The sequence below is a fragment of the Galeopterus variegatus genome, unplaced genomic scaffold (genome assembly GCF_000696425.1).
Source record: "Galeopterus variegatus unplaced genomic scaffold, G_variegatus-3.0.2 Scaffold457, whole genome shotgun sequence".
In the NCBI taxonomy this organism is placed as follows: domain Eukaryota; kingdom Metazoa; phylum Chordata; class Mammalia; order Dermoptera; family Cynocephalidae; genus Galeopterus; species Galeopterus variegatus.
The window spans coordinates 144,439-169,755 of record NW_007726568.1 but is presented as its reverse complement, the minus strand read 5'-3'; the positions used below and the strand labels follow the sequence as shown (position 1 = coordinate 169,755).

At 34.8% G+C, this 25,317-nt stretch overlaps 1 protein-coding gene across 1 annotated transcript in view; it reads left to right on the top strand.

Moving 5' to 3' along the window:
• EXOC6 (exocyst complex component 6) overlaps window positions 1–25,317 on the top strand; it is a 212,743-nt gene that overhangs the window by 88,597 nt on the left and 98,829 nt on the right. The window contains exons 12-16 of the mRNA XM_008568996.1: window positions 4,773–4,870; window positions 10,045–10,150; window positions 13,910–14,019; window positions 19,211–19,322; window positions 19,665–19,799. Of these exons, the coding sequence (XP_008567218.1) occupies window positions 4,773–4,870; window positions 10,045–10,150; window positions 13,910–14,019; window positions 19,211–19,322; window positions 19,665–19,799 (561 nt within the window). The remainder of the gene's footprint in view (window positions 1–4,772; window positions 4,871–10,044; window positions 10,151–13,909; window positions 14,020–19,210; window positions 19,323–19,664; window positions 19,800–25,317) is intronic.

Sequence of the window (25,317 nt, the reverse complement as noted above, 5' to 3'; positions counted from 1 at the left end):
GCAGGTGAGTGATAACTTAACATTCAATTAATGCTATTTTGAGCACTTAAAAAACATATAAATACAGATCAACCTCATTTATTTTATTGTGGATTAATGGTAGTAAATCAGTAGTAATAAATGTTTATTTAAATATTGGTATTCCCCTATTACTCAGGACTATTTATATCATCTCCTTTCTAATTTGAAGCTTGGACGGAGCTCAGTATCTTTTTAAATATTGGCCATTCAGTTTGAATAGATAAAGTATTTTTGCAGTTAGAAAAAAGAAAACCCACATCATATAGCACAAAGAATCTTGAACTGAAAATTAGAAGATAGAAGTTCTGCCTTAGGGCAGTGAGCATGGGCTCTGGAATCACGTGGACCCTGGATTTCTGTTCTGCCTGTTGACTAATTGTATGCCTGCAAGTTCTCTAAGGTTTAGAACCACATTTGTGAAAATAAGTTTATTAATTACTAGTTTTCCATTGTTTTGAGTTTTAAATGTGCTACTATATATGAAAACATACGGTTTGAAAGCTATATACACTCATTTCCTTCCTAATTTCAGGTTTATCATGTGTTCTGTGACTGAGCAAATCCCTTTACTTCTTTGAATCTTGTTTTTTCTCTGTTAAAAAATAAGATTAAAACTCGATTTTCTTAAAGATCAGTGTTTTTGTGATTTTCAATATCTAAGTTTTAAGACTTCTGCCTTGCCCCTCCTGCTTGATCACAGATAATAAAGAATTGACTGCATTTTGTTTTCATGCTTAAATTTATGGGATTTTATGATTAGAAGTAACTTTTCATGAAATATAGACTAGTATTTTCCAAAGTTGTGAGATAATACTTTAAAAAGTGTTCTGTGGTCAAAAACATTTGGGAAATGCTAAGTGAAATAAAACAGATTTCTCCACTAAAAGCCTTTCTCAGGGAAATTTATACCATAAGTTTCTAAAAGGGAGATGACTGTTCAGCATTTGCCCTCGAATATTTGACCCTCGAATCTCCCCCCCGCCACCCGCCCCTTAGAAAGTCTCTTAGGTCTAGAACTTCGTATAATATGCTTTGGGAAATGCCGATTTGAACTATTTGCTTTATCACACGTCTTTGCATCCTAGAATGATAGTTGTCTACATTATTCTTAAGCCTAAAGAGAAGATTTCACCAGCTCATTTAGTAAATTATTTTATTGTTTTATATCTTTATTAATTTGTATATTTGTATATATATCTATATTAATTTGTAGTATTGTAACATCAGAATAATGTAGGGTTTGCTTGTAGTTGCTTTTATAAATTTTCTGATAAATGTATCTGGAATACTGATCTCTGTGCAAGAAAACTTTTGGTAAGTTTCATTTAGGGATGCCTTAATTGTTTAAGTAACCTCAGGGAGTTTTGCTATCCTTAACTACTTAAAGCTTTGCTACTCAAAGTATGATCAAGAGACCAATGGTCAGCAAATTGTTACTAGTTTGCAAATTGTTTGTTAGGTTAATAACAAAAAGGAGTTTCTGTAAGAATGTAAATTAACTGTATCATTAAGTACAAAGTTTAGCTCAATTGGCATCTTGCTTCAAGCAAGACTTTCTCGACTTAGTAGCAGCATTGACTTATATTCTGGTGCAAGCTCCTTATCTCTTTGTAGGCAGTAACAAACAGTTCTTGGATTGGCACTTTGAGTACATGGAATCTACAGTCTTTGATATGGTTCCAAGAAACTCTCCAGAGAATCAAAGAAAAGTAAAAGGTAGTATTCAGGTAATAGCAGCATTGTAAAAGCAACAGTGATAGTTATATACAAGAGTACTTCAAAAAGTTCTTGGAAAGATTCGTATTATCTTTCTGTTTTTCCAAAAAAATTCTGTTTTTCCATAAACTGTTTGAACGACCTTTGTAAACCCTTGCAATAATGCCTTTCTAATCTTAATTCTTTAAAATAAGATTGAGGAAGATAAACTAGTCCTTCTAACTTATTTTGAAATTCTGCAGTGCTTTCATTTTACTGAAAATTGACAGGCTCAGTATTAGGTGGATTTTATACTGAATTAATGAATGCTGGCTTTTAAATTTATACCTATTAATTGAAGAATTGGGGGTATCTTTTCATAAAAACTAATTAAAGAATGTTGCGTAATATGTAGTTTTTTAGATTGGCACTTTGCCACCCTAAGGAAATTTTATGTTTTAAAATGTCAGTATTTCATCATTTAAAACAAAGCTGATCAAACAATAAAGTAAAAAAAAGTAACACCAGCATATTTATAGTTCTGCTTATTGCCTATTAGGCAAATAAAAAGTAAACATTTATTGATTCATTCATTAACACTTTTGACTACCCACTATGTGTTAGCAGTTAGTTGATATATAAAATGGTGGAGACATAAAAATCCTTGGCTGCAGGAAATTTGCAGTTTAGTTGTAAACAAGATGTTTAATAAGGCATGCTGATATAGCAATATGTTCAAGAGTTTTGGGCTCACAGCAGATAGAATAACTAACTTTGATTCCAGGAATTAGAGAAAGCTATACAGAAAGTTGAAATGTGAGCTGGATTTTGAAGGATGAGTTTAGCAAGTAGATAAGAAAGAAAGGGCATTAATGGAAGAGAAAACAGCATGTGTCAACTACGTGATAAAGGTATGGTGTGGTGAATGTAGGACTGAACAGCTTGACGGTGTTAGAAACTGTAGTATATGGGTGTGAGCCGGGCAGGGAAAATAGTAATGATAAAACAGATATGGTAGTTTGACCCCAAGGCATGCTGATATAGCAATATGTTCAAGAGTTTTGGGCTCACAGCAGATAGAATAACTAACTTTGATTCCAGGAATTAGAGAAAGCTATACAAAAAGTTGAAATGTGAGCTGGATTTTGAAGGATGAGTTTAGCAAGTAGATAAGAAAGAAAGGGCATTAATGGAAGAGAAAACAGCTTGTGTCAACTACGTGATAAAGGTATGGTGTGGTGAATGTAGGACTGAACAGCTTGATGGTGTTAGAAACTGTAGTATATGGGTGTGAGCCGGGCAGGGAAAATAGTAATGATAAAACAGATATGGTAGTTTGACCCAGATTGTAGCAGGTCTTGTGGGACTTCAGTAAGGCTTTTGTAGTTTTTAACCAGGGAATGGCATAATCAGATTTGCACTTGTGAGTGGGCATTTTGAGAGTCTGGGCAATAGATTGAGTTGAGAGAGACAGATGGTTGGAATTTCAATTTAGGAAGCACTTACAATGGCCTAGGCAAGAGATGTTAAGGATCTGAAATAATGCAGCGGCACTGGGAATATTTCTGGAAGAAAGAAAGGTGGGTACATGATGGAAAAGAATGATAGATTTGAAAGCGATTTGTAAAGAAGCTAAACTCAAAAGAATTTGGTGACTGATTAAATGTGTGTGGAAGAAAGAAAGGTGGGTACATGATGGAAAAGAATGATAGATTTGAAAGCGATTTGTAAAGAAACTAAACTCAAAAGAATTTGGTGACTGGTTAAATGTGTGTGTGGGGGAGTTTAAATGATTTTCAAGTTTTTCTCTTGATAAACTGGATTGATGATAGAACTATTATAACAGATAGGAAATGGAGAACACTGTTTAGTTGGGAGGAAAGGGAGGAAATAAGTTAACTTTAATGTGCTTCCTGGCTGACTGAGTGAAGATGTCTAACAGGTGCTGGAATTAAATATTTGTAATTTAGAGAGGTCTAGATAGATATATAGATTTTCAGTAATTAGAAAAGGCAGTGATTGAAGTCATTCGACTTGAGATTTCCCTAGAGAGCTAGAAGAAAAGATTGAAGCATAGAGATGTAAGTCCGACAAGGAAACTGGAAGTATTGTTCGTAGATGTAAAAGGAGAACAAGGAGATTGAGGGGTGTCACAAAATTCAAAGCAGAAGAGTTTCAAGAAGGAGAGGCCAGGTAGAGTGAAGTCATTGAATTTTATATTTAGGAGATAATCTGTGACATTGTTGAGCAGATTAAATGAAGAGGAGTGGGAGTTAGAGGGGGCAGCTGGTAGGCCACAGAAAATTGAGGGAGGGCTTTTTTGGTCTCTGTTGTTCATAGTTTAAAGATGGGAGACAATTTAGATTGTTTACCTAGCCAAGGGAAAGGAGCCAGTGGAAATGAAAGACATAATGGAGTGAGTAGACAATCCATGGAACAGTTCCTATCGAAGGAGATAGGATCGAGAATAAAGATGAAGAGATAAACCTTGGAGACAACTCTGCAAGGTAAGAGATGTTTGGTCCCGATATGGGTAAGATTTCAATGAGTTTGGAGTTGGAAAGGAATAAAGTTTTGGGGAGCATATGTTTGATGGAAGATGTAAATTTTCTCGAAATGACAGTCAGTCTTAAACTGAAAATGAAAAAGGAAGCCAGCATGTTTTAGGTATAATCTGTTCCCTTTTCTTCTTGTATCCTATTTATTAGTCACCACTTCCCAAGACACAGTTATGTAGATACTATTCTTGAACTTTTCCTCCAGTCCTGACTTCTAATACTTTTAAAGGCTGACACTAATCCTGACTGAAAAGAAAGAGAAGAAATGGAAAAATTATTACAGCCCCATAAAACTCTTTCCAGAACTCTTTCTTATCTAATGCAACCTAGTAGAATGTCAAAAGGATATCTTTTTTGTTACACCGTGGGAGTGACATACAATGTGATCTAGTGATCTGGTCCAAATGATTCTCTAGTATTCCCAACATTATTTATGAATTATTTTTACAAATTGACTTGTTTATCTGCCTTTTTTTTTCTTTCTTTTTTGTATTTTAGGGTTATGGTTTTCCAGTGAACCGACTTTTTGACCTTTTATTTGAAATAAGAGATCAATACAATGAAACACTGCTTAAGAAATGGTCTGGAGTTTTCAGGTTAGTCTAAGCCATGGTGCCTTAATGTAATGAGTAGGTTTGTCAAATTCACGTGTAATTGATTTTGCTTATAGCAATAAAAATGCTTATAATCATTTTTTACTGTGGTAAAATACACATATATAAAATTTATCATTTGAACCATTTTTATACAGTTCAGTGATATTAAGTACAGTCACATTGTTGCGAACATCACACCATCTATCTCCAGAACTTTCCATTTTCCCAGATAGAAACTCTGTACCCACTTAATAATAACTCCCCATTTACTCTGTCCCCCAGCCCCTGGCAACCACTGTTCTACTTTGTCTCTAAAATTTGACTGCTCTGGGTACCTCATGTAAGTGGAATCGTGCAATATTTGTCTCTCTGTGTCTGGATCATTTCACTTAGCATAATGTCATCAAGGTTCATCTATGTTGTAACATGTGTCAGAATTTTATTCCCTTTTAAAGCTGAATAATATTTCATTGTTATGTATATACCACATTTTGTTTATTCATCTGTAAGCAAACATTTAGGTTGTTTCTACTTTTTGGCTATTGTGGGTAATGTTGCTATGAACGTGAGTATACGTATATCTATTCTAGTCTCTGCTTTCAAATCTTTTGGGTTTATACCTATAAGTAGAATGCTAAATCATGTGGTAAATATATTTTTAATTTTTTCTGGAACTAACATACTGTTTTCCATAGTGGCCACACCATTTATAATCAATTTTTAATGATACTTACTTTTAATTTTACTATCTGTAAGTTGTTTCCAGTAAATGTTTAGATACCTGTAAGGCTTTAAGTGTTCAAAGATATTCTGTATTAGAGACAGAAATTATAGCTTTTAAATTTTGTTTGGGGAAACTGATTTTTTTTTCAAACAGCCTAACTAAATTAAAAAGCTTAAAGACTCTAAGTAGGAATATTACTTTTGCTTTAACCACTTGCCTGCAGGGCATGGACTAAAGTATTTTAATATTTATATAACTTTGTATTTGACATGAAAAGAAAAAGAGAAATCTGTGCCCTCCCACCCCCTTTTAATTACTAAAAGCTTTCCTTCCTTCCTTTCTCTTTCTCTCTTTTTCTGTTTCTTTCTCTCTTTTTCTCTTTGGAAAAAAAGTCAATTTTGAGGTCTTACATCTAGATTACTCAAAATATAATATAAATAACATGTTGATAATATTTGATGATATTAAAATGAAATATGTTACGTGATTTAATACCAGCTTGGCACTTACCTCATCAGTTTTCAAAACTATGGAAGCTGACCTTGTGAATACTTAATAGAAATATTTTTTAAATGCCTAAGGGGCTCACAAGGTGATACACTACTATTGAAATCAACTAAATAAATTTTTAATTGAGCTTTTTGTATTAACATTCTTTAAGAGTAATATTGTAAGGATGCCATCCCACATGGATAAATGACAATCCTGATGAGTCATATATAACTATCGTCAATATTTTATATTATTTTAAGAATAGAGGTGGTGCTTATTGATAGAGGTGGTAATCTGTAACCTATGATGGTACTTCAAAAAGTTAATGGAAAGATTAGTATTATCTTTTAATTCTATTTTCCTGTGAATTTTTTGAAGTACCCTCATATATGAGGGGCCTTTGAAAGTTCATGAAAATATTCATATTATCTTTTAATTCCATTTTTCCATGAACTTTTGAAGTACCCTTGTATGCTGTGATATATTGTGATATACCTTTATTTATATAAAACCTTGACAGAGTTGATGTTATTTTCTTGGCCTCTTCAGGAGGGTGTATAAGTTTTTACAGTTATCAATAGATTGAACCGAGCCAGCTCTTCTCTCTTATCCATCTTAAGACTTCTAGTAGTGAAATTGCTCCCCAAGATTGGGGAAACCATGAGGTGTTGTTTTCTCTCTGGGAAGCTAATGGGTTCGTTCAGATAGAGATAGGATTAACTTTATCCTCCATAGTAGTAGTGGAGGAGAAGAAATGATAGCATGTCAATTATAATACATAATTCCCAAATATATTTTGATTTCTGCTTTCAACACTCTTCTAGATCATGCTTTTTGCCTAAATTTTAAAGAAGTGGCAGAATTTAAGCTTTGCTTTTCCCTTACCTGTGTATTCAAATATTTTACTAGTAATCATGTGACAACCTAACAATTAAATAGAGGAAAAAATAAAAGTTATTTGTACTGAATAATTAAAACTTGGCTACAGCCATGATAAAATTTATAACCTGCTACTGTATTTTGTTTGTGTGTGGTCTCTCTCACTATATTGTGAGCACCAATGTTTTATTTATTTTTATATTCTTTTTTTGTATACAAGAGCTTTTATTCATTTATTATTTTAATTGACATAATAATTGTATATATTTATGGGGTACGTGTGGTGTACTGGAATGGCTAAATCAAGCTAATTAACATATCTATCACCTCACATGCTTATTTTTCTGTGGTGCAAACATTAAAATCTACTCTCTTTGCAATTTTGAAATATACATTAACTATTATTAACAGTTGTCTCCTTGCTGTGCAGTGCATCTAAGAAACTTATTCCTCTTGCAAGGGTTCAGATCTCCATACCGGCACAGCCACAAAAACAAAACAAAACAAAAAACCTTATTCCTCCTGTCTAACTCAAACTTTATACCCTTTGACCAACATCTCACCATTCCTGCCCCCCACTGCACCACCTTCTGGTAACCACCATTCTACTCTCTACTTCTATGAGTTCAACTTTTTAAGATTCTGCATGTAAGTGAGATCATGGAGTATTTGTCTTTCTATGCCTAGCATATTTCACTTACCATAATGTCTTCGAGGTTCATCAGTGTTGTTGCAAATAACAGAATTTCTTTTTTTAAAGCTAAATAGTATTCCATCCTGTATATATACCACATTTTCTTTATCCATTGATGGACACTTTGGTTGCATATCTTGAATTGTGAATAATGCCGCAGTGAACATGGGAATGCAGATATCTCTTTGATATGCTGATTTCAGTTCCTTTGGACATATAACTAGAAATGGGATTACCAGATCATTTGGTAGTTCTGTTTTTAGTTTTTTTGAAAAAACTCCATGCTATTTTCCATAATGGTTGTACTAATTTTTGTCCACCAACAGTGTACAAGAATTGCCTTTCTCCACATCCGATCATTTGGTAGTTCTGTTTTTAGTTTTTTTGAAAAAACTCCATGCTATTTTCCATAATGGCTGTACTAATTTTTGTCCACCAACAGTGTACAAGAATTGCCTTTCTCCACATCCTCGCTAATACTTTTGTCTCTTTTATGATAGCCATTCTGACAGATGTGAGGTGATATCTCGTGTTTTTAATTTGCATTTGCCAGATGATTAGTGATGTAGAACATTTTTTCATATACCTCTTGGCCACTTGTATGTCTTCTTTTAAGGCATGTCTATTCAGATTCTTTGCCCATTTTTTAATTGAGTTACTTGTTTTCTTGCTATTGAGTTGAGTTCCTTATGTATTTTGGATATTAATGCCTTATCAGATGTACCAGATGTATACCAACAAATATTTTCTCTCAATCCATAGATTATTTCTTCATTCTTTTGTTTCCTGTGCTGTGCAGAAGCCTTTAAGTTTTTTTTTTGTTTGTTTGTTTGTTTTTTTAATTATTTTTTTTTTCCTTTTTGTCTTTTTTCGTGACCAGTAACGGGATCGCAACCCTCGGTGTCGCGCCTGCACCGCGACCGGCAACGGGATCGCAACCCTCAGTGTCGCGCCCGCACCACGCTCAACCAGTGAGCGGACGGTCTCTATATGGGATCCGAACCCTTGGCGGGAGCGCCGCCGCGCTCCCAAGCGCCGCACTCTACCGAGTGCACCACCGGGCCAGCCCAGAAGCCTTTAAGTTTGATGCAATCCTATTTGTCTACTTTTGCTTTTGTTACCTGTGCTTTTGGAGTCATATCCGAAAATCATTGTCCAGACCAGTGTTGTGGAGCTATTTTTATATTCTTGTTTATATAGTATAAACAAGTATAGTGCCTTGCACAGAGTAGGAGCACAATATGTGTTTATATAAGTTGGTTCTGTAAACAGATAACTTCAAGACTACATTATCATTTTCAGAATTTTAATGTGCCATTCATTAAATTATCTCTCCTTGCATAGTTACTGGTTCTCTGGCATTTGATAGAGTTGTTTATGGTCTTCTAGTTGTTTCTTTCCCTGTAACTTGCCTTTTAGCCTTTATTTATTTTTTTTCCTTTTTGTCTTTTTTACTGACTGGTAACGGGATCGCAACCCTTGGTGTCGCACCCGCACCAGGGACTGGCAACGGGATTGCAACCCTCGGTGTCGCGCTTTTCTTTTTTGTCTTTTTTACTGACCGGTAACGGGATCGCAACCCTTGGTGTCGCACCCGCACCGGGGACTGGCAACGGGATTGCAACCCTCGGTGTCGCGCCGCGCTCAGCCAGTGAGCGGGAATCGGTCTCCACATGGGATCCAAACCCTCAGCGGGAGCGCCGCCGCGCTCCCAAGTGGCGCACTCTCCAGTGCGCCACCGGGCCGGCCCTTAGCCTTTATTTTTAAACACTATTAGAATGAAATACAATTAGTGGAAGCTTCCTACTGTATTTTATCTTAACTACTTTGTGTGCCACCATGATTTATAAACCTGTTTATTTCCAGTCTCATCAAAACCCCTGAGCAAATTTACAAACCAGGTATCATCCACTACCCAAACCGTATCCTTCTCTTGTATTCCTTACCTAGGCAAATGCCTCTGATGAGATGAGGTGTACACCATTTTTCCATTTTCCCTGTCTAGAAACCACAGATTCATCATGATACACTTACCCTCACAATGTCATTTAATTTTTAGGTCCTATGTATTCTACTTCTTAAAAGCTGTTAATTATGCTACTGTCTTTCTGACCCCACTATTAGACTAGACTAGAAAACTAAAACTGAAATGCTAAGAGGATGTAAAACAAACTAGAAGAAAGAGGAGATTGCACATGAATTTTGAGGGATGAGACTTATTTGATGTTGAATTTTAGAATTCTGGATGGTTAGGCAGTATTTTCCTTTTCGGATTTTCAATTGACAAATAAAAAATGCTTCTGTAATAGTTGTGTTTTTAAGGTATTGTCTTAACACTCTAATGATATGTTTTATAATAAGTTTTCAATTCTCCTTTCTTAACAGGGACATTTTTGAAGAAGATAATTATAGCCCCATCCCTGTTGTCAATGAAGAAGAATATAAAATAGTCATCAGTAAATTTCCCTTTCAAGATCCAGAGCTTGAAAAGGTACAAATTAGTTTTTAATTCAAGAATTTTCTTAAAAATAAATTCATAATATTTATTACTACATAAAGTTAACCTGACACTACAAGGAAGAATGGCTTCTTTGGGGGCAATTTTTTTGTTGCGTTATTGAGAAAATTAATTATGTTTCATTAACTTTTAAAGATTATGTTATTATTACTACTGCTTTTTCTATTTTGATGAAGAAGGGAATTTCCTGGGTGTACTAGAAGCAGTTGTCTCAAATGTTAGGTGGATTCCCAGGGCAGGTGTTACTAATGTTGGGTGGATTCCAAATTAGATGTAGTAAATGTCAAGTAAATTACAGCAATAAGGATATATTCTAGGGGAAGAGAGGAGAATTTCTTTGAAATGTCCATCACTTTGGAAGATCTTATTTTGTGGCTTTTTAAAAGAAGTATACTTCTTCAAAAAGTTCATCTTGGTTAAGTAAGAGATGTTTGAAGGCAATAGCTACCTGTAGATTTCTTTCTGAAGTAGGAATATATATTTTTGGAGTCAAGATGTCTGAACAAAAGACAGGGTAGAGAAAGGAAGTAGACCAGCATGTAGGATATTCTGGGAATACACGTGCACACGTGTGTGTACAGACACAAGTATACACACATGTACCTATCCCGTATCTCTAGGTAGAATCAGATCTCATGAAAAAAGAATATCGTATTTCTTGTAACTGTCACCTTTTCAATTCTCTTTATTCTTGTTTTTTCTCCTTACTCTTCTTTATTATTTTTTCAACTCTTTATAATTTAGTCCTTTTCTATGTTTTTATTCTTTCAGAATGAGCAAGACTAAAATCTAAGTTGTGTGAATTGTGACTGTAAATTTTTGTTTTATAGTTTTATACATAAACTAAGCATATAATGTGGAATAGTCACTAAGTATGGAAATAAGTAATTAAATATGTAGCTTTTTAGTTTATAGCTAACACTGCTGTTGCATGTACCTAATATGTACAAAAGACCATAATAATTATAATAATTCTATATTTTTTAAAACCCTAATCAAAGTTGTCCTTGTCAAGAAATATTACAAGAATGTTCTCCATCTCATGGCTTGTTTTTTTTTGTTTTCATTTCTGGCAATGAGTTTGTTTAGGCTGTAGCATCTGTATAAGGAGCACTGGACTAGGTCTGGATTCACATGCTAGCTCTGCTTGTGCTTATTATGGGCAAGTGACTGATCCTATTTGGGCATTTGTGCCTCTAAGTAATCTCTGATGTCCCTTCCAATATGGGTTTATAATTAAAAGGAAGTTTAACTTTGCTTGTAGGGAGCTTCCAGTATATGCAGTACCTCTAAGGGTTGAGTGCCTTAGAAGCTGTATTCATTGGTCCATATATTACTCATTATTAAAAAGAACTACTGTTGGGCCGAGCCCGTGGCGCACTCGGGAGAGTGCGGCGCTGGGAGTGCAGTAGCGCTCCCGCCGCGGGTTCGCATCCTATATAGGAATGACTGGTGCGCTCACTGGCTGAGCGCAGTGCGGCCAGTCTCAAAAAGGACAAAAAAAAAAAAGAACTACTGTTAATAAGGCAAAGCCACATGGAAAATTTAAATGTGACAACTTAAAAATGAATACTATAGATTATTTAGTAACAGTCTCTTGGTCATGTGTGTATACTTATTTTTTTTTTATTTAAGTATAATTTTTAATTAAAACTATTAGAAAAGATATAAAACTATCTCTCAAATAACGAGTTATTTTCAGCATAAATCAGGAATGGGAAAGGAGTATGACTGAACATACATGCAAAAATATTCTGTCCTTTTGCACATAGCTATGCTAATTTGACTAGAACAATTTGGCTAAAATGAGAACATATTCATAATCTGTCTTAAAAATCATTAAAATAAATTCTCAAAGCTTCTATAACTCAGACATTTACTGTTAGGTTCATTTTTCTGTAAAGCATAAAGTGGAGGGGAGTTAGTATTTACATTGTTATCAGGTATTTCTTAAAAATAGTAACTCTTTACTTGATTTTTGTTCTATTCTTAATTGATTCTCTAAATTTGGAATGGATTGAAACAACCAGTTCTGGAGAGACATGGCTCTCTATGAATGTTTTCACTACCAGCTATTTCCTTTTGCTGGAGGTCCCTAAGTATACATTAGCTCATTCAAGTATTTGTCATCTACCTACTGTGTACCAAACACTGTGCTGTGTGCTAGATTTCCAGTCTCTGTTCTCAAGGAGCTTATAGTCAGGTGAAGGTAGATAAAATAAACAGGAAATTACAATTCACAAGAGTTGGCACTACTCCAGATACAGGAAGCAGCATGCAATAAGGCTGTAATTCTATAGTATGAAGAACAGTGTTAATGAAGTATAAGAGGTGAAGATCAAGAAATGTAATTGGAGAAATAGAAAGGGCAGACCATGACGCCTTTATAGACAGTGTTAGAGAATTTAACCGTTATCCTGAGGGCTATGAGAAGCCACCAGAGGGTTTTAAGTAGTAAAAATATAATCAGATTTGGGTGGTAGCATTCACTATGATAGGAAACACAAGAGGAGCAGGGAGGTCTCCAATGGGTAGTTAGATATATGGATTTGGAACTTCAAGAGGAAGATTTGGTCTTGGATTTGTAGATTTGGGAGATATTGGTACTGTTATGGTGATTGAAATTATGAGATCATCCAAGGGAATATGTAGAAAGAAAAGAAGATTTCGGATAGAACCCTAGGCATAGCAATAATTAAAGGATTGGGAGATATTGGTACTGTTATGGTGATTGAAATTATGAGATCATCCAAGGGAATATGTAGTAAGAAAAGAAGATTTCGGATAGAACCCTAGGCATAGCAATAATTAAAGGTTGGCTAGAGGAAGAGAAGTAGAGCAAGTAGAGAAATAGGAAGAAAACCAATATGGGGCAGGATACCAAGGAAGGAAAGATCACTTAAGAATCAGAAGGGGGCCAACTTTGTCAGATGCTTCAAAGAAGTCAGGTAACATGAGAATTGGAAAAGTCCGCTGGATTCAACAACGAGGAGGTCATCAGTCACCTTGGTGAGGTACTTTCACTGATGTAATAAGCTTGGAATGAATGTAAATAGAAATGTACATTAGACTTCATGAAGTATAAATGAAGGGCTTTGTGTAAAAATCTTGGAGGGAGTTTACCTTTTGGAGACTGAGAATTTTCAAATGGCCAGTGGCTGATAAAGCAGTTTCACCAAGAAGTACACTATAAATCATTGGTTGCACACCAGTGTTTGATGGTGTAGTGGGTCAGAAAGCTTCTGTAAGGTATTTTAGGAGTTATGGAATAAACTGAATATCTTCTTGAATTGGCATAAAGCCTTCACTGAAGGTAAGTGAAGGGAGTCTTAGAATTATTTGATGACTCTGAGCCAGGAAGCTGGCCTATAACTTTCATAGCTGCCCTAGATTCTTATATTATGGATACCAAGAAGTAGACAGCTAGGCATGTCCTGCAGAATGCTTATCATCAGAACACACTGGAGTTATTGATATGTGCTTTCTCTGGAAGTCTAATAATATGATTTAAGATAATGTGATTTAAGAAGTGGGTTAAAGGCTGCATTGTTTTTTCAGAAATATTTTGGTTTTCTTTAAAATATCAAAAATAATGTAGAAATATATCAGAGTTTTTGTTGCGGGTATATACAATAAATTCAAATGTGAAGTCAATTTAATTTTTATATTTTTCGGTGACAAGAATTTTTTTTCTAAGATTTCAAAAGCAATATTAATTATCTCTTTCTACAGCAGTCTTTCCCAAAGAAACTCCCCATGTCTCAGTCAGTGCCTCATATTTACATTCAAGTTAAAGAATTTATTTACGCCAGCCTTAAATTTTCAGAGTCACTACACCGGAGGTAAGTTTACTAAAAGGAAATGTGTCTTTATCATTACTGTTTTTATGAAACATTAACATTTATTTTCATGCTGTGACTCTTTAATGGATTATTATCTCATTGGAAAGGCTTACATATTTTGGTGACATTTAGGGTTAAGTTGCTATAAATCTAATATTGTATTTTTTTACTTTTCATTATGAAAATCTTTAAATGCACATGAAAGTAGAGATAATTTGATAGGGAACTTCTGTGTTCTCAGCATCTAGATTTAACAGTAATAAATATTCTGCCATATATTCTTTATTTTTTGATGAAGTATTTTAAAGCAAATTTTAGAAATAATCACCTTTTACCCCTAAACACTTCAGTATGTGTTTCTAAAAACAATGAGGACATTTTATTATTTAACCACATTTAATTAAATTAACATGATTCCATGATATCAACTCTGTGCATATTGATATTCTCTCCTCAAAATGTCTTTTTAAAGTTGGTATGTTTGAATCAGGGTCCAAACAATGTCCACACCTTGCATTTGCTGTTAAATTTGTTTCAACATTGTCCCATTTTTACCTATGACATTGACTCTGATATTGTCAACAGTTTTTTTTTCCAAATAATCTTGAAGTGAGGATTCAGATGGAATTAATAGAATAAATAAGGAATGCTATAGCAAATTGACATTATACTCAGTACTAGAGAGCAGTATAACAGCTGTTGATAGCTATAGCCAACTTTATTTTATAGGCAAGAAAATAACAATTTATCTGGTGTGATGAAAGTAATACCCTGCATTTATGGAGATAGGATCCCTGTTTGCTGATAAGGAAAGGGCTCAGAGAGGCTACATCATTTATTCAGAATGATCCAGCTAGTTAGTTTGAGAACCAGAATGAAAGAGCAGGTCTTTTGACTGCCCTATCAGTGAAAGTGCCAGGTACCATGTCTGGCATATAAGGAACAATCAGTTAATGGTAGCAGAACATTAATCGTTATGCTACATCTTGTTTCAGCTACCTAGATGGACCTGTGGTATAGTTGTATGTTATATTTCTGATTGTGAACACTCTCTGGAAGACAGAGTGGTGATATGGCTTTCATAATGCTTCCCTCTCTGAAATCCATTCTGAATTTGTATACTGAATAGCAGAAAATGTCCTCTTTCAGTGGGAAACTGTTGTGAATTTTAAGTCACAAAAAGGCATGGAGGCAGTTCAGATATAACAGTTATTTATTTTTCAAGCTGAAACAGCAAGAACAATGACAGTTGTATTATTTTATTGTATCTGTTTCTTATTGTAAGGTACTACTGTTTTGGATTTAAACAAGGTAAAATAAATGGAAGAAGAAACATGTTTTGTGCCAGGGTAAGAATAGCTGATTTTAAGTCTTACAGTGTTTATTAGGGATTCTTTAAAAGATTCTTTAATTCCTGTTCATGAAAAATATGAATGGGAGAGGAAAGGGAAAGAAAGGAGGGCAAATACCTAACACATAGCATTGCTGTGCTACGTGGTTCTCATAAGCTAGTGGTTCTCAAACTGTAGTCCCCAGACCAGTGGTCTTAGCATCACTTGGGAAATTGTTAGAAATACAACCTGAGACCTACTGAATTAGAAACTCTGAGCGTGGGGCTCAGGGTTTTATCAGCTTCTCTGGGTGATTCTGAGGCATGCTAAAGTTTAAGAACCACTGCTTAAGCTTCGTCATATTGTACCAGCCTCTTATAACAAAGTTGTCTACAGATGTATTTTAAAGAAGGACATTAACTTTAGATAGTAGAGGTCATATAGTACAAAATAAGACACACACAATATAATCCAGCATTTAAAAAGCAACTGATACAAATGAATATTAACTGAAACAGAATAAAGTATGACTCCTTTTACAATGGTAGGTTTCAATAGTGGAGTTACATTGGGGCTTGAATAGTTGAGAGCCACCAATAATTTATGCCTATCTTCTTTTTCATTTAACATTCTACAGTTCTGATCTAAACAGAGGCAGGATCATGCAGTGGTTAAGAATATAAGCTTTAGGGCCGGCCCGGTGGCGCACTGCTACAGTGCGCCGCTTGGGAGTGTGGCGGCGCTCCCGCCGAGGGTTCGGATCCCACATACAGACCTGCCGCTCACTGGCTGAGCGAGGTGTGGGCGCAACACCGAGGGTTGCGATCCCGTTGCCGGTCCCGGTCCGGTACGGGCGCGACACTGAGGGTTGCGATCCGTTGCTGGTCACGAAAAAAGACAAAAAGGAAAAAAAAAAGAATATAAGCTTTAGACTTTAACAGACCTTATTTTGAGTCTTGATGCTGGCACTCACTAGCTGTAGTAGGATCTTGGGCAAGTTATTTAATCCTTTAAACTATCTCATCTATAAAGTGAGGGAAATAATTCATAGAGTGGTTGTAACAATTAAATGAGGTAATGCATGTGTATAAAGTACTCAGTATAGTGCCTGGCACATGCTAGACTCATAGGGCTTAGGAGAGGATGGGATGCTACAATATTCGATGTGAGACTGCAGCTTGGAGTGTTTATAGTTTATTTTGTAAGTACTGGGGAACTGTTGAAGAATGTTTAAGGAATGACATGATTAAAGTTATATTTCAGAAAGTTTACTCTGGCCTCAAAGTGGATGATAGATTGGAGGAGGATAAAAATAGTAGTCATGTTGAGGAGGTGAAGGCAGTAGTTTGAGACAGAAGTGAAAAAAGATGGAAATAGGATCAGTGATGACGAAGAGGAAGGAAAAAGTAGTATAGAGAAGCCTGAAGTTATAGTGCTTATGAATTGTGGACTTAAGTTTGTTTATTTACTCCCAAATAATAAGGATTCCAGTTGCAATTAATCATCTTTGAAAACATGAATGAATGCATTCATCCATTATTTTTAGGTAAACATATACAAGTGAAAGGGGGAAAGAAAAAGTCTTTCCTTAAAACTCATCCTGTGACTTGGCTAACCCTAACCCTAACCCTAACCCTAATAAAATTATGTTTGAGAATTATTTTTAAAGTTGCAGTCCTGAATCTATAACATTAGTTCCCTTTACCTTTTCTGTTAAGTATAAATTACTTTAATATTCTCTAAATTGGTAGTGTGTGCAGTTTGCGTGTTCTAACAAGTACTTTGTATCACCTAATCTAAATGTTGATTCTTGAAACACTGATGTCTAATTAAGATATTGTTAAATTTGCAGAAAAGTGTAGAAATTTATCATTTTAGAATTAACTTTTATTTATAGAAGAGAGACAATGACTCATTAATCATTATTTGACTTTTTACTCCATTTACATATAACACTAAAGGTAAAAATCATTAATCATATTATTATATATAATATTCCCTAATGTCTCACTACAACTAGAATTGCTACATCAGTTCTGATTCTTTTGTATATAAATGCCTGGCATTCTAAAAGGTAAATGTTGTAGGCTAATGCTATAGCAGAAAAGATTGTCAATTTTTTCCTTCTGTCTTTGATAAAAATATTTTGTCACTTTTATTTAATGTCCAGTGGTTCCAGAGAACTCTCTATGATCATAAGTTATCCATTCAAAAGAGAATTTATGCTGACATTTAAAAATGCATGCTTTATTAAATATACTGGCTACTTTCATTTTGTTAATGAGAGGACTTAAGAATTCTGAATATGGAGACAGATTCAGCAGTTAATTAAAAGATATATAAATCTAAATTTACTCAAGATTATCAGTTTTCTGACATATATTTTTATTCTTAAAACCTATGTCTGTAATGTAAAATTGAGCTATTAGAGTTGCTATGTTTTTGTCATTATAAAGTTATGGAAAAAAAATCACTTTCTGTGTTTAAAGCTCTTGTTTAATTGTTTAAACATGCATGGGTACTTCAAAAAATTATCTTAAAGCAAATTTTAAGTGTGTTGGAAAAGAAGGTTGGCAACCACTGCCCTTTTATCAGGGTGAGTACATTGTTTGTTCTAGGGACACTGTTGACCAGAAAGTTTTCTATCTGAGCGTTTAATGCCAAGTAACCCTGAAGCCTACTGATGGTCTGCTCATTTCCTGGGAAAGTCTTGATTCAAGATATTAAAAAATCAGAGAGAAATATTCTCCTTGGGCTTGCTGGAATTAGGATTAGCAGAAATTGTAAGGATTGCCTACATTATAAATGGAGAACAATAGTGTAGTAGTGAGAATTATTCATGTTTTGTCTAATCTTACTCTGTTTGCATTTTTAAAGTAAATATAATCTAGTAAATATTTGTGCTTCATAAATTTTTAACAGTAATATTTTAATAAAAAAAAAAAGTAAAAGAGCACCAAATTTTAGCCTATTTCAAAGGAGTAGTTGTCAACTGGGGATAATTTTGGTACCTCTGCACCCCCTGCACACACATTTGGCAACATCTAGAGACATTTTTGGTTGTCACAACTTGGGGGAGGGATGCTATTTGGAACTAATGGGCAGATGCCAGACATCCTACAATGCACCAGACAGCTCCGACAACAAAGAATTATACAGCCTAAAATGTCACTAGTGCTGAGATTGAGAATTCATGGTCTAAGGACTGCCTAAGTGTTTTGATAATGAGGCTATCTCCAAGAAATCACTATTTACTTAAACTGAAGGCTTAGTAGTTAGGAAAAAAGAATACGCTTTTTAGTACTAGTTTAGCAATCTTTAGGATGTTAAGAAACATTACAGGTTTTTTTTTTTTTTGGACAAAATTAAAATTAGTTTATGGCAATTTATTTATTTGAATCTCTTTTAAAAACTTGAAATAGATATCTTAGTATATTAAAAATTAAATCTGGTAATTATATCTAGATAGAGCTCATATCAATTTGTATTTTAAAAGGGGTAATTTTTAGCTGTAGTTGTGTATGAAATGTCTTTCAAAATGACTGTCCTATGATGGAGACATAATTTAAGAATAATTTTATTTCCTTATATTAAGTACCCCATGTTTCTTCTGTAGTGGTTAATTAAATACATTTAAATCATGCCATTAATGAACATTCTATTTTATGGAAAATGTCCCTTTTGTGCAGTTAAATTGATTTGAACTTTGTGATTTAGTAAGTATAGGTCATTGTAATTTATTTAAAGATCTAAAAGAATGACTTGGAGCAAATTATTTTAGTAAATTGTGTTAAATTATTTAGGATGTTAACTGACTGTACCCTTGTGGAAAGCTTAATAATATCAATCTTTGTTTTTAGCTCAACAGAAATAGATGATATGCTTAGGAAATCAACAAATCTTCTGCTGACCAGAACTTTGAATAGCTGTTTACTGAATCTTATTAGAAAACCTCATATAGGTTTAACAGAGGTAGGTTAAAAAGATACACATAGCCAAATGTTTCATTATATGAGATAATCATTATAAATTAAATTGTTGCTGAACATCCGTCTGTAAAACTAGCTTTGTATTTTAAGTTTATTAATATAAGCAAATTTGATTTAAAATAAAAGCATCAATGTAAATTCAAGAAGTGTGAAAGAAGAGGGTTTACATGGGGAATAGTAGATAATGGAAGATGTTAGAAAATATATTTAGATTTCTGATTACCTTTGCATTAAATGTCAGAGTCCTTACCTACATTTTTAGATTTCTGATTACCTTTGCATTAAATGTCAGAGTCCTTACCTGGATATATTTTGTGTTTTCTAGCTAGTGCAAATCATCATAAACACAACACACCTGGAACAAGCTTGTAAATACCTTGAGGACTTTATAACTAACATTACAAATATTTCTCAAGAAACTGTACATACCACAAGACTTTATGGACTTTCTACTTTTAAGGTATGTAAAAATCTCACCAAAAGTTTTCATTTCAATCACTGTAAACAAACTTTAAAAAATTAAAGACAATTTTTATTATATGTGTGATTCCATTATTTTCCAAAAAATTGAGAGTTAGAAGTAATCATTGTCAACAGTGAGCGGATAAATGTCAGTTCCTTTCTGGCACTTAAAACGTCTTATTAAAATTAAGAAAAGTTATATTGATTTTCTATACTGTATTACATTTTTTCATATTTTGACAATTTAAGGTAGTGCTGAATCGGTCTAACTGAATTTTTATCAATATTATAAAGTTTAATAATTTTATATGAGTGTATGTTTGTAAATTAAAAAGTAAGATAAATAAGTGTAAGATTTGCTTTTTATTTTTTATTGGCTCTGATCTGAAGAAAAATAAATATATCATTGAAGTCCTACTTCTTTCTGGATGAAAAGATTTTTGTTTATGTAATCCATGGGATATATCAAAAAATTAATTAATGGTATTTTAAGCAGAATACAAGATTAGATAATTTTATAAAAGTTTGTATTACAAAACTATTTGATTATTTTATTGATTTGGAACCATATGGATGAGTTTATATGACTAGACCGGCATAGAGTAGTGATATAAATCTCCTTCCGTTGAATATTTTGTTAAACTACTGGCAAACCACTTACTGATCCGTTATCTGTGAAATGGACTTGCTAGTTTAGCCACATAGCTCTTTCTAAAAGTTTCCTATTAAAAAGAATTCTCATCTTCCAACTTTTGCTGTTATGAATTACCCAACTTACCTTCCAAAATTATATTGTAATAATTTATATTTTAAAAATTCAGTGTACTTCTGTTTAGAATTTCCTGATTTAGTGTTAACACTTAGCTAGACATAGAAAGTGTGAAGTCCATAAATAACCCTGGGTTCCTAAAATTATCTGCCTGGCCCCAAATCTAATTCTCCTCTGGTGACTTCTGAGCTCATATAGTCATCCTGATACATAAGGCACAAATGCAGAATGATACCTAATTCAGTGGACTTACAAAGTTAGTTATTAAAACTGAGACAGAAGCCTTTAAATTTCTGAATTCATTTATTCAGATAATACAGTACAGTAATTAAGGGCCTGAACTCTGGTATTAGACCTGCTGTGTGACCTTGAGCAAGTTCTTTAATATTAATCATTCAAGTCTCACATCATTTCTCTACTTTCTCTTTATTGCTCTGTCTTTATATCCACGTGTTACTCATACCCTGTCTAGAAGGGATTTGATAAGATTTGGAGTTGTAAACATATTTAACTGTGAACATTAATATGCTTACTCTTCGATTAAAACATGAATTGCCTTGACATCTGGTATTTCTAGGGATCTTCAAGCAACTTTTCTTATCAGGTATAAGCAAAGAACCAAAGACACTGGAATATAATGCTCTTAGATTAGGGGATTTTGGAACTGTATTTCTCAAAATCTGCTTGTTGGGAGAGAATGTTTAGAAATGTTAACTCTGGTCCACCGTTCCAGTTACCACAACTGCCATTACATACCCCTTGGTGGGTTTCCTTGGAAATCAGGAGATCAAGTTCCGCCTCTGCAAACAGCAGGGCATTCTTGTTTTTTTGTTGTTGCTTGGTTGGTTTTTGTTTTGTTTTTATACAGAACTCAGTAAATGCCTTTCTGCTTAGTAATATGAGAAGAAGAGCTGTTTTGAGCTTAATATCTGAAGGTCAAGTGTTTTTCCATCCTATTTTTGGTCTCTTTCAAAAGAAATTTGTCTTAAACTGTGACATGAGGAAGCACTTCAACAGGGAGAATTGTTAAATCAATATTAAAGTGAATTACTGAGGGACATTGGGGAATTTCCATTTATAGTAAATAGTTAGTCTGTTGCCTTTTTTGCAGAGGTGATTGAAGTACAGTCTTGATTACAGATATTAGATTGGATTGCTTAGTTATCCTCTTAGCCTAATTCTTTTCAGTCCAGTGACCCTACAAGACATGTTCCTATTTAGTTGCTTAATGATTATGGAAATAAGAACTTACATCATCCTTTACCCATACTTCTATTTGCTTCCCTTCCAAAAAGCACATATGCACACACAGAGTGCCTGATCTTATGTCATATAAGTTTACTTTTTGAAGTAGTGCTTAGACACCTTGTTAGCTTGCCTTTCACTTTGTTAAATCTGTGAGTGATACAAAAGAGGTACAAGTGGTTCCTACCTTAAAGCAGTACCTCAACTTTTTGAAATTAATTCAGACCCATGTAGAGAGCTACTTAACGTTAATACAAGACTTATCCTAACTGAAAAATTTGCGTTTGATAGAGGGAAAAAGTGAGAGTATCATTCCCTTTTTAATCTGTGTGGTAGAGAAATAGACATTTCTTTCTCTTTGGCATCAGGGATCCTTAATTTGGCTCCAGTGAACTTCTCCAACTTGACTCCCTGACGAGTTCTTTCCTTTTGAGTCCTGGCAGTGATTTTAACTGCAAGTGCCTAGAAGAAATATATTTCTGATTCTCTTTCTAATTTGCCTTTTTAAATCTGCTAATGACTAGGTAGCAAAGCTTTTTGGAATTATGGTTAAAGTAACAGTAGTAAATTGTCTCTGATCAAGGGCTTGAAATTCTGTTTCCAAGGAGTGAGGACGTGGACTTTTAAAAAATCTTTTTTATTGGGGTATAACATACATATATACAAGTATACAATTAGTAAATATATATAGCTCAATTAATTATAAAAAAGTGAATATAGACTTCCAGTTTCCAGGATGTAAGGAGATTGGAATAATCACTCCATCATAACAACAAGTAAAAAGCTGAACAAACTGAAAAATCAATAACTCTTCTTAGAGCTGTCAGAGAAGTGAGGTCATAGAGTAGACTGGTGCCCCCAGCGTTCACAGGTGAAAACAGAGACTCACAACTTACTGAAGCAAAAACCCACAAGTAGAAACCTCTGTGGAAACCAATAGTGCGGTGGCAGACAAACCTGAACTAATTGACGAGTTGCTGGAGGCTCAGAGTGGACAAGTCTGAGAGATAAAAACTCCAGGCATCCTGGTCTTAGGGGAGGCCCCACACTTTTATGTTGCTTTTTTTTTCCCCTTGGAGCTCTACCAGGTTCTAACAGTGAAGACTGGAGACAAATCCCCTCAAGCTTCTGGCAGGAGAAGGGAGAAAGAACCATTTTGAAATATGCAGAGAATTCTGTTTTTTAAGCATTCTGTTCTTCTCAATAAGGCCATTCCTCAAGAGAAACTATTTACCAGAGCCTAAACTATTGGGGTTTTATCAGAGTGTAACTGACTTGTGAGAAGGCAAATACCAGTCTCTAGTCTGCTCTAGCCTTCCACGTGGGGGAAGGGAAATAGCCTACTGTAGCCATGTTGTTCCACCTCAGGGGACAAAAAACTAAGAAGCACTTGTGAAGTTCATAGCTGAGGAACACAGGCTTACTAAAAGACTGAGACCTAACCATAGGACTATGAAACACTTCTCCCCCCGTGCCTTACTACCACATCACTAAAGGTCTGTTTACTTCAGTTGCTTTCACCCAGTTACACCATGTGCAGCTATCAAGAAAAAATTACAGAGCATGCTGAATGGCGGAAAGATCTGTTCGAAGAAATAGAGGAAACTCAGATATGGCAGGGATGTTGGAATTATTAGACCAGGAATTTTTAAAAACTATGATTAATATGCTAAGGACTTTAACAGGTAAAGTAGACAACATGTAAGAACAGATGGGTAATTGTATTAGTTCATTTTCTGTTGCTTATTACAGAATGCTTGAAACGGGATAATGTAAATACAGTTTTGGAGGCTGGGAAGTCCATGGTCCAGGGGTGCATGTGGTGAGGGCCTTTTTCTGGATGGGAACTCTTTACTGGATCCTTTGGTGACACAGACAATTACATGGAGAGAATGGCAAGAGCTCTTTCATGTGCTCAACTTATAAAGCCGCCAGTCCACGCCCATGACATCCCATTAAACCATCAACCCATTACTCCATGTATGAATCAGTCCATTCACTAGGGCACAGTCCTTGCAACCCAATCACCTCTTAAAGGCCCCATCTTTCAGTACTGCCATAGTCTGATTTCCCACCCTCTTAACTCCATTATAATGGGGATTAAGCTTCAATGAGTATCAAAGGAACATTCAATGCACAGCAGTAAAATGTAAATAGAGAGATGAAAAATCTAAGAAAGCATCTAAAAGAAATACTAGAAATTGAAGACACTAGCAGAAATGAAGAATGCCTCTGATGGGCTGATTAGTAGATCAGAAATGGCTGAGAAAAGAATCTCTGAATTTGAATATAGGTCAATAGAAACTTCCAAAATGGAAAAGCAAAAAGAAAAAAGACTGAAAAAATGTACAGAATATTCAGGAACTGAGACAAATGCAAAAGGTGTAACATATGTGTAATGGTAATACTAGAAGGAGAAGAAAGAGAGAAAGGAACAAAAGAAATATTGAAAGCAATAATGACTGAGAATTTCCCCAAATTAATGTCAGACACCAAACCACAGATCCAGGAAGCTTGGATAACAACAAGCAGGGCAAATGCCAAAAAACAAACAACAAAATGCAAAACGATACCTAGGTATATCATATTTAAACTGCAGAAAATTAAAGAAAAAAATTTTGAAAGAAGCCAGAAGAAAAAAAACCTTACCTATAGAGGAACAAAGATAAGAATTACATCCAACTTCTCAGAAACCATGTACTCGAGAAGAGAATGGAGTTAAATATTTAAAGTATGAAGAGAAAAATAATCACCAACCAAGGATTCTGTGCCCTGTGAAATTATTCATCAAAAGTGAATGAAAAATAAATATTTTCTCAGACAAACAAAAATTGAGAGAGCTTGTTTCCAGTCGACCTGCCTCACAAGAAATGTTATAAGGAGTAATAAGATATAAGAAATGGTATAAGATATAGGTAAGAAACTAGGATCTAGATAAAGAAAGGAAGAGCAGCAGAGAAGGAATAAATGAAAGTAAAATAAAGTTTTTATTTTTCTTATTCTTTTTTTTTCCTTTTTGTCTTTTTTCGTGAGCGGTAACGGGATCGCAACCCTCGGTGTTGCGCCCGTACCGCAACCGGCAACGGGATCGCAACCCTCAGTGTCATGCCTGTACCGTAACCGGCAACGGGATCGCAACCCTCGGTGTCGCACCTGCACCGCACTCAACCAGTGAGCAGACTGGTCTCTGTATGGGATCCGAACCCTCGGCGGGAGCACTGCCGCGCTCCCAAGTGCCGCACTCTACCGAGTGCGCCACCAGGTCGGCCCTATTTTTCTTATTCTTAATTGATCTAATAAATAACAATTTGTTCAAAGCAAGGGGCTGGTTGGTTAGCTCAGTTGGTTAGAGTGTGGTGCTGATAACATCAAAGTCCAGGGTTCTGTCAGTATACTGGCCAGCTGCCCAAAAAACAAATAATAATAGCAACAATGTATTTGATATGTATGCTATGGATACACACACACACACACACACACACACACACACACACACACACAC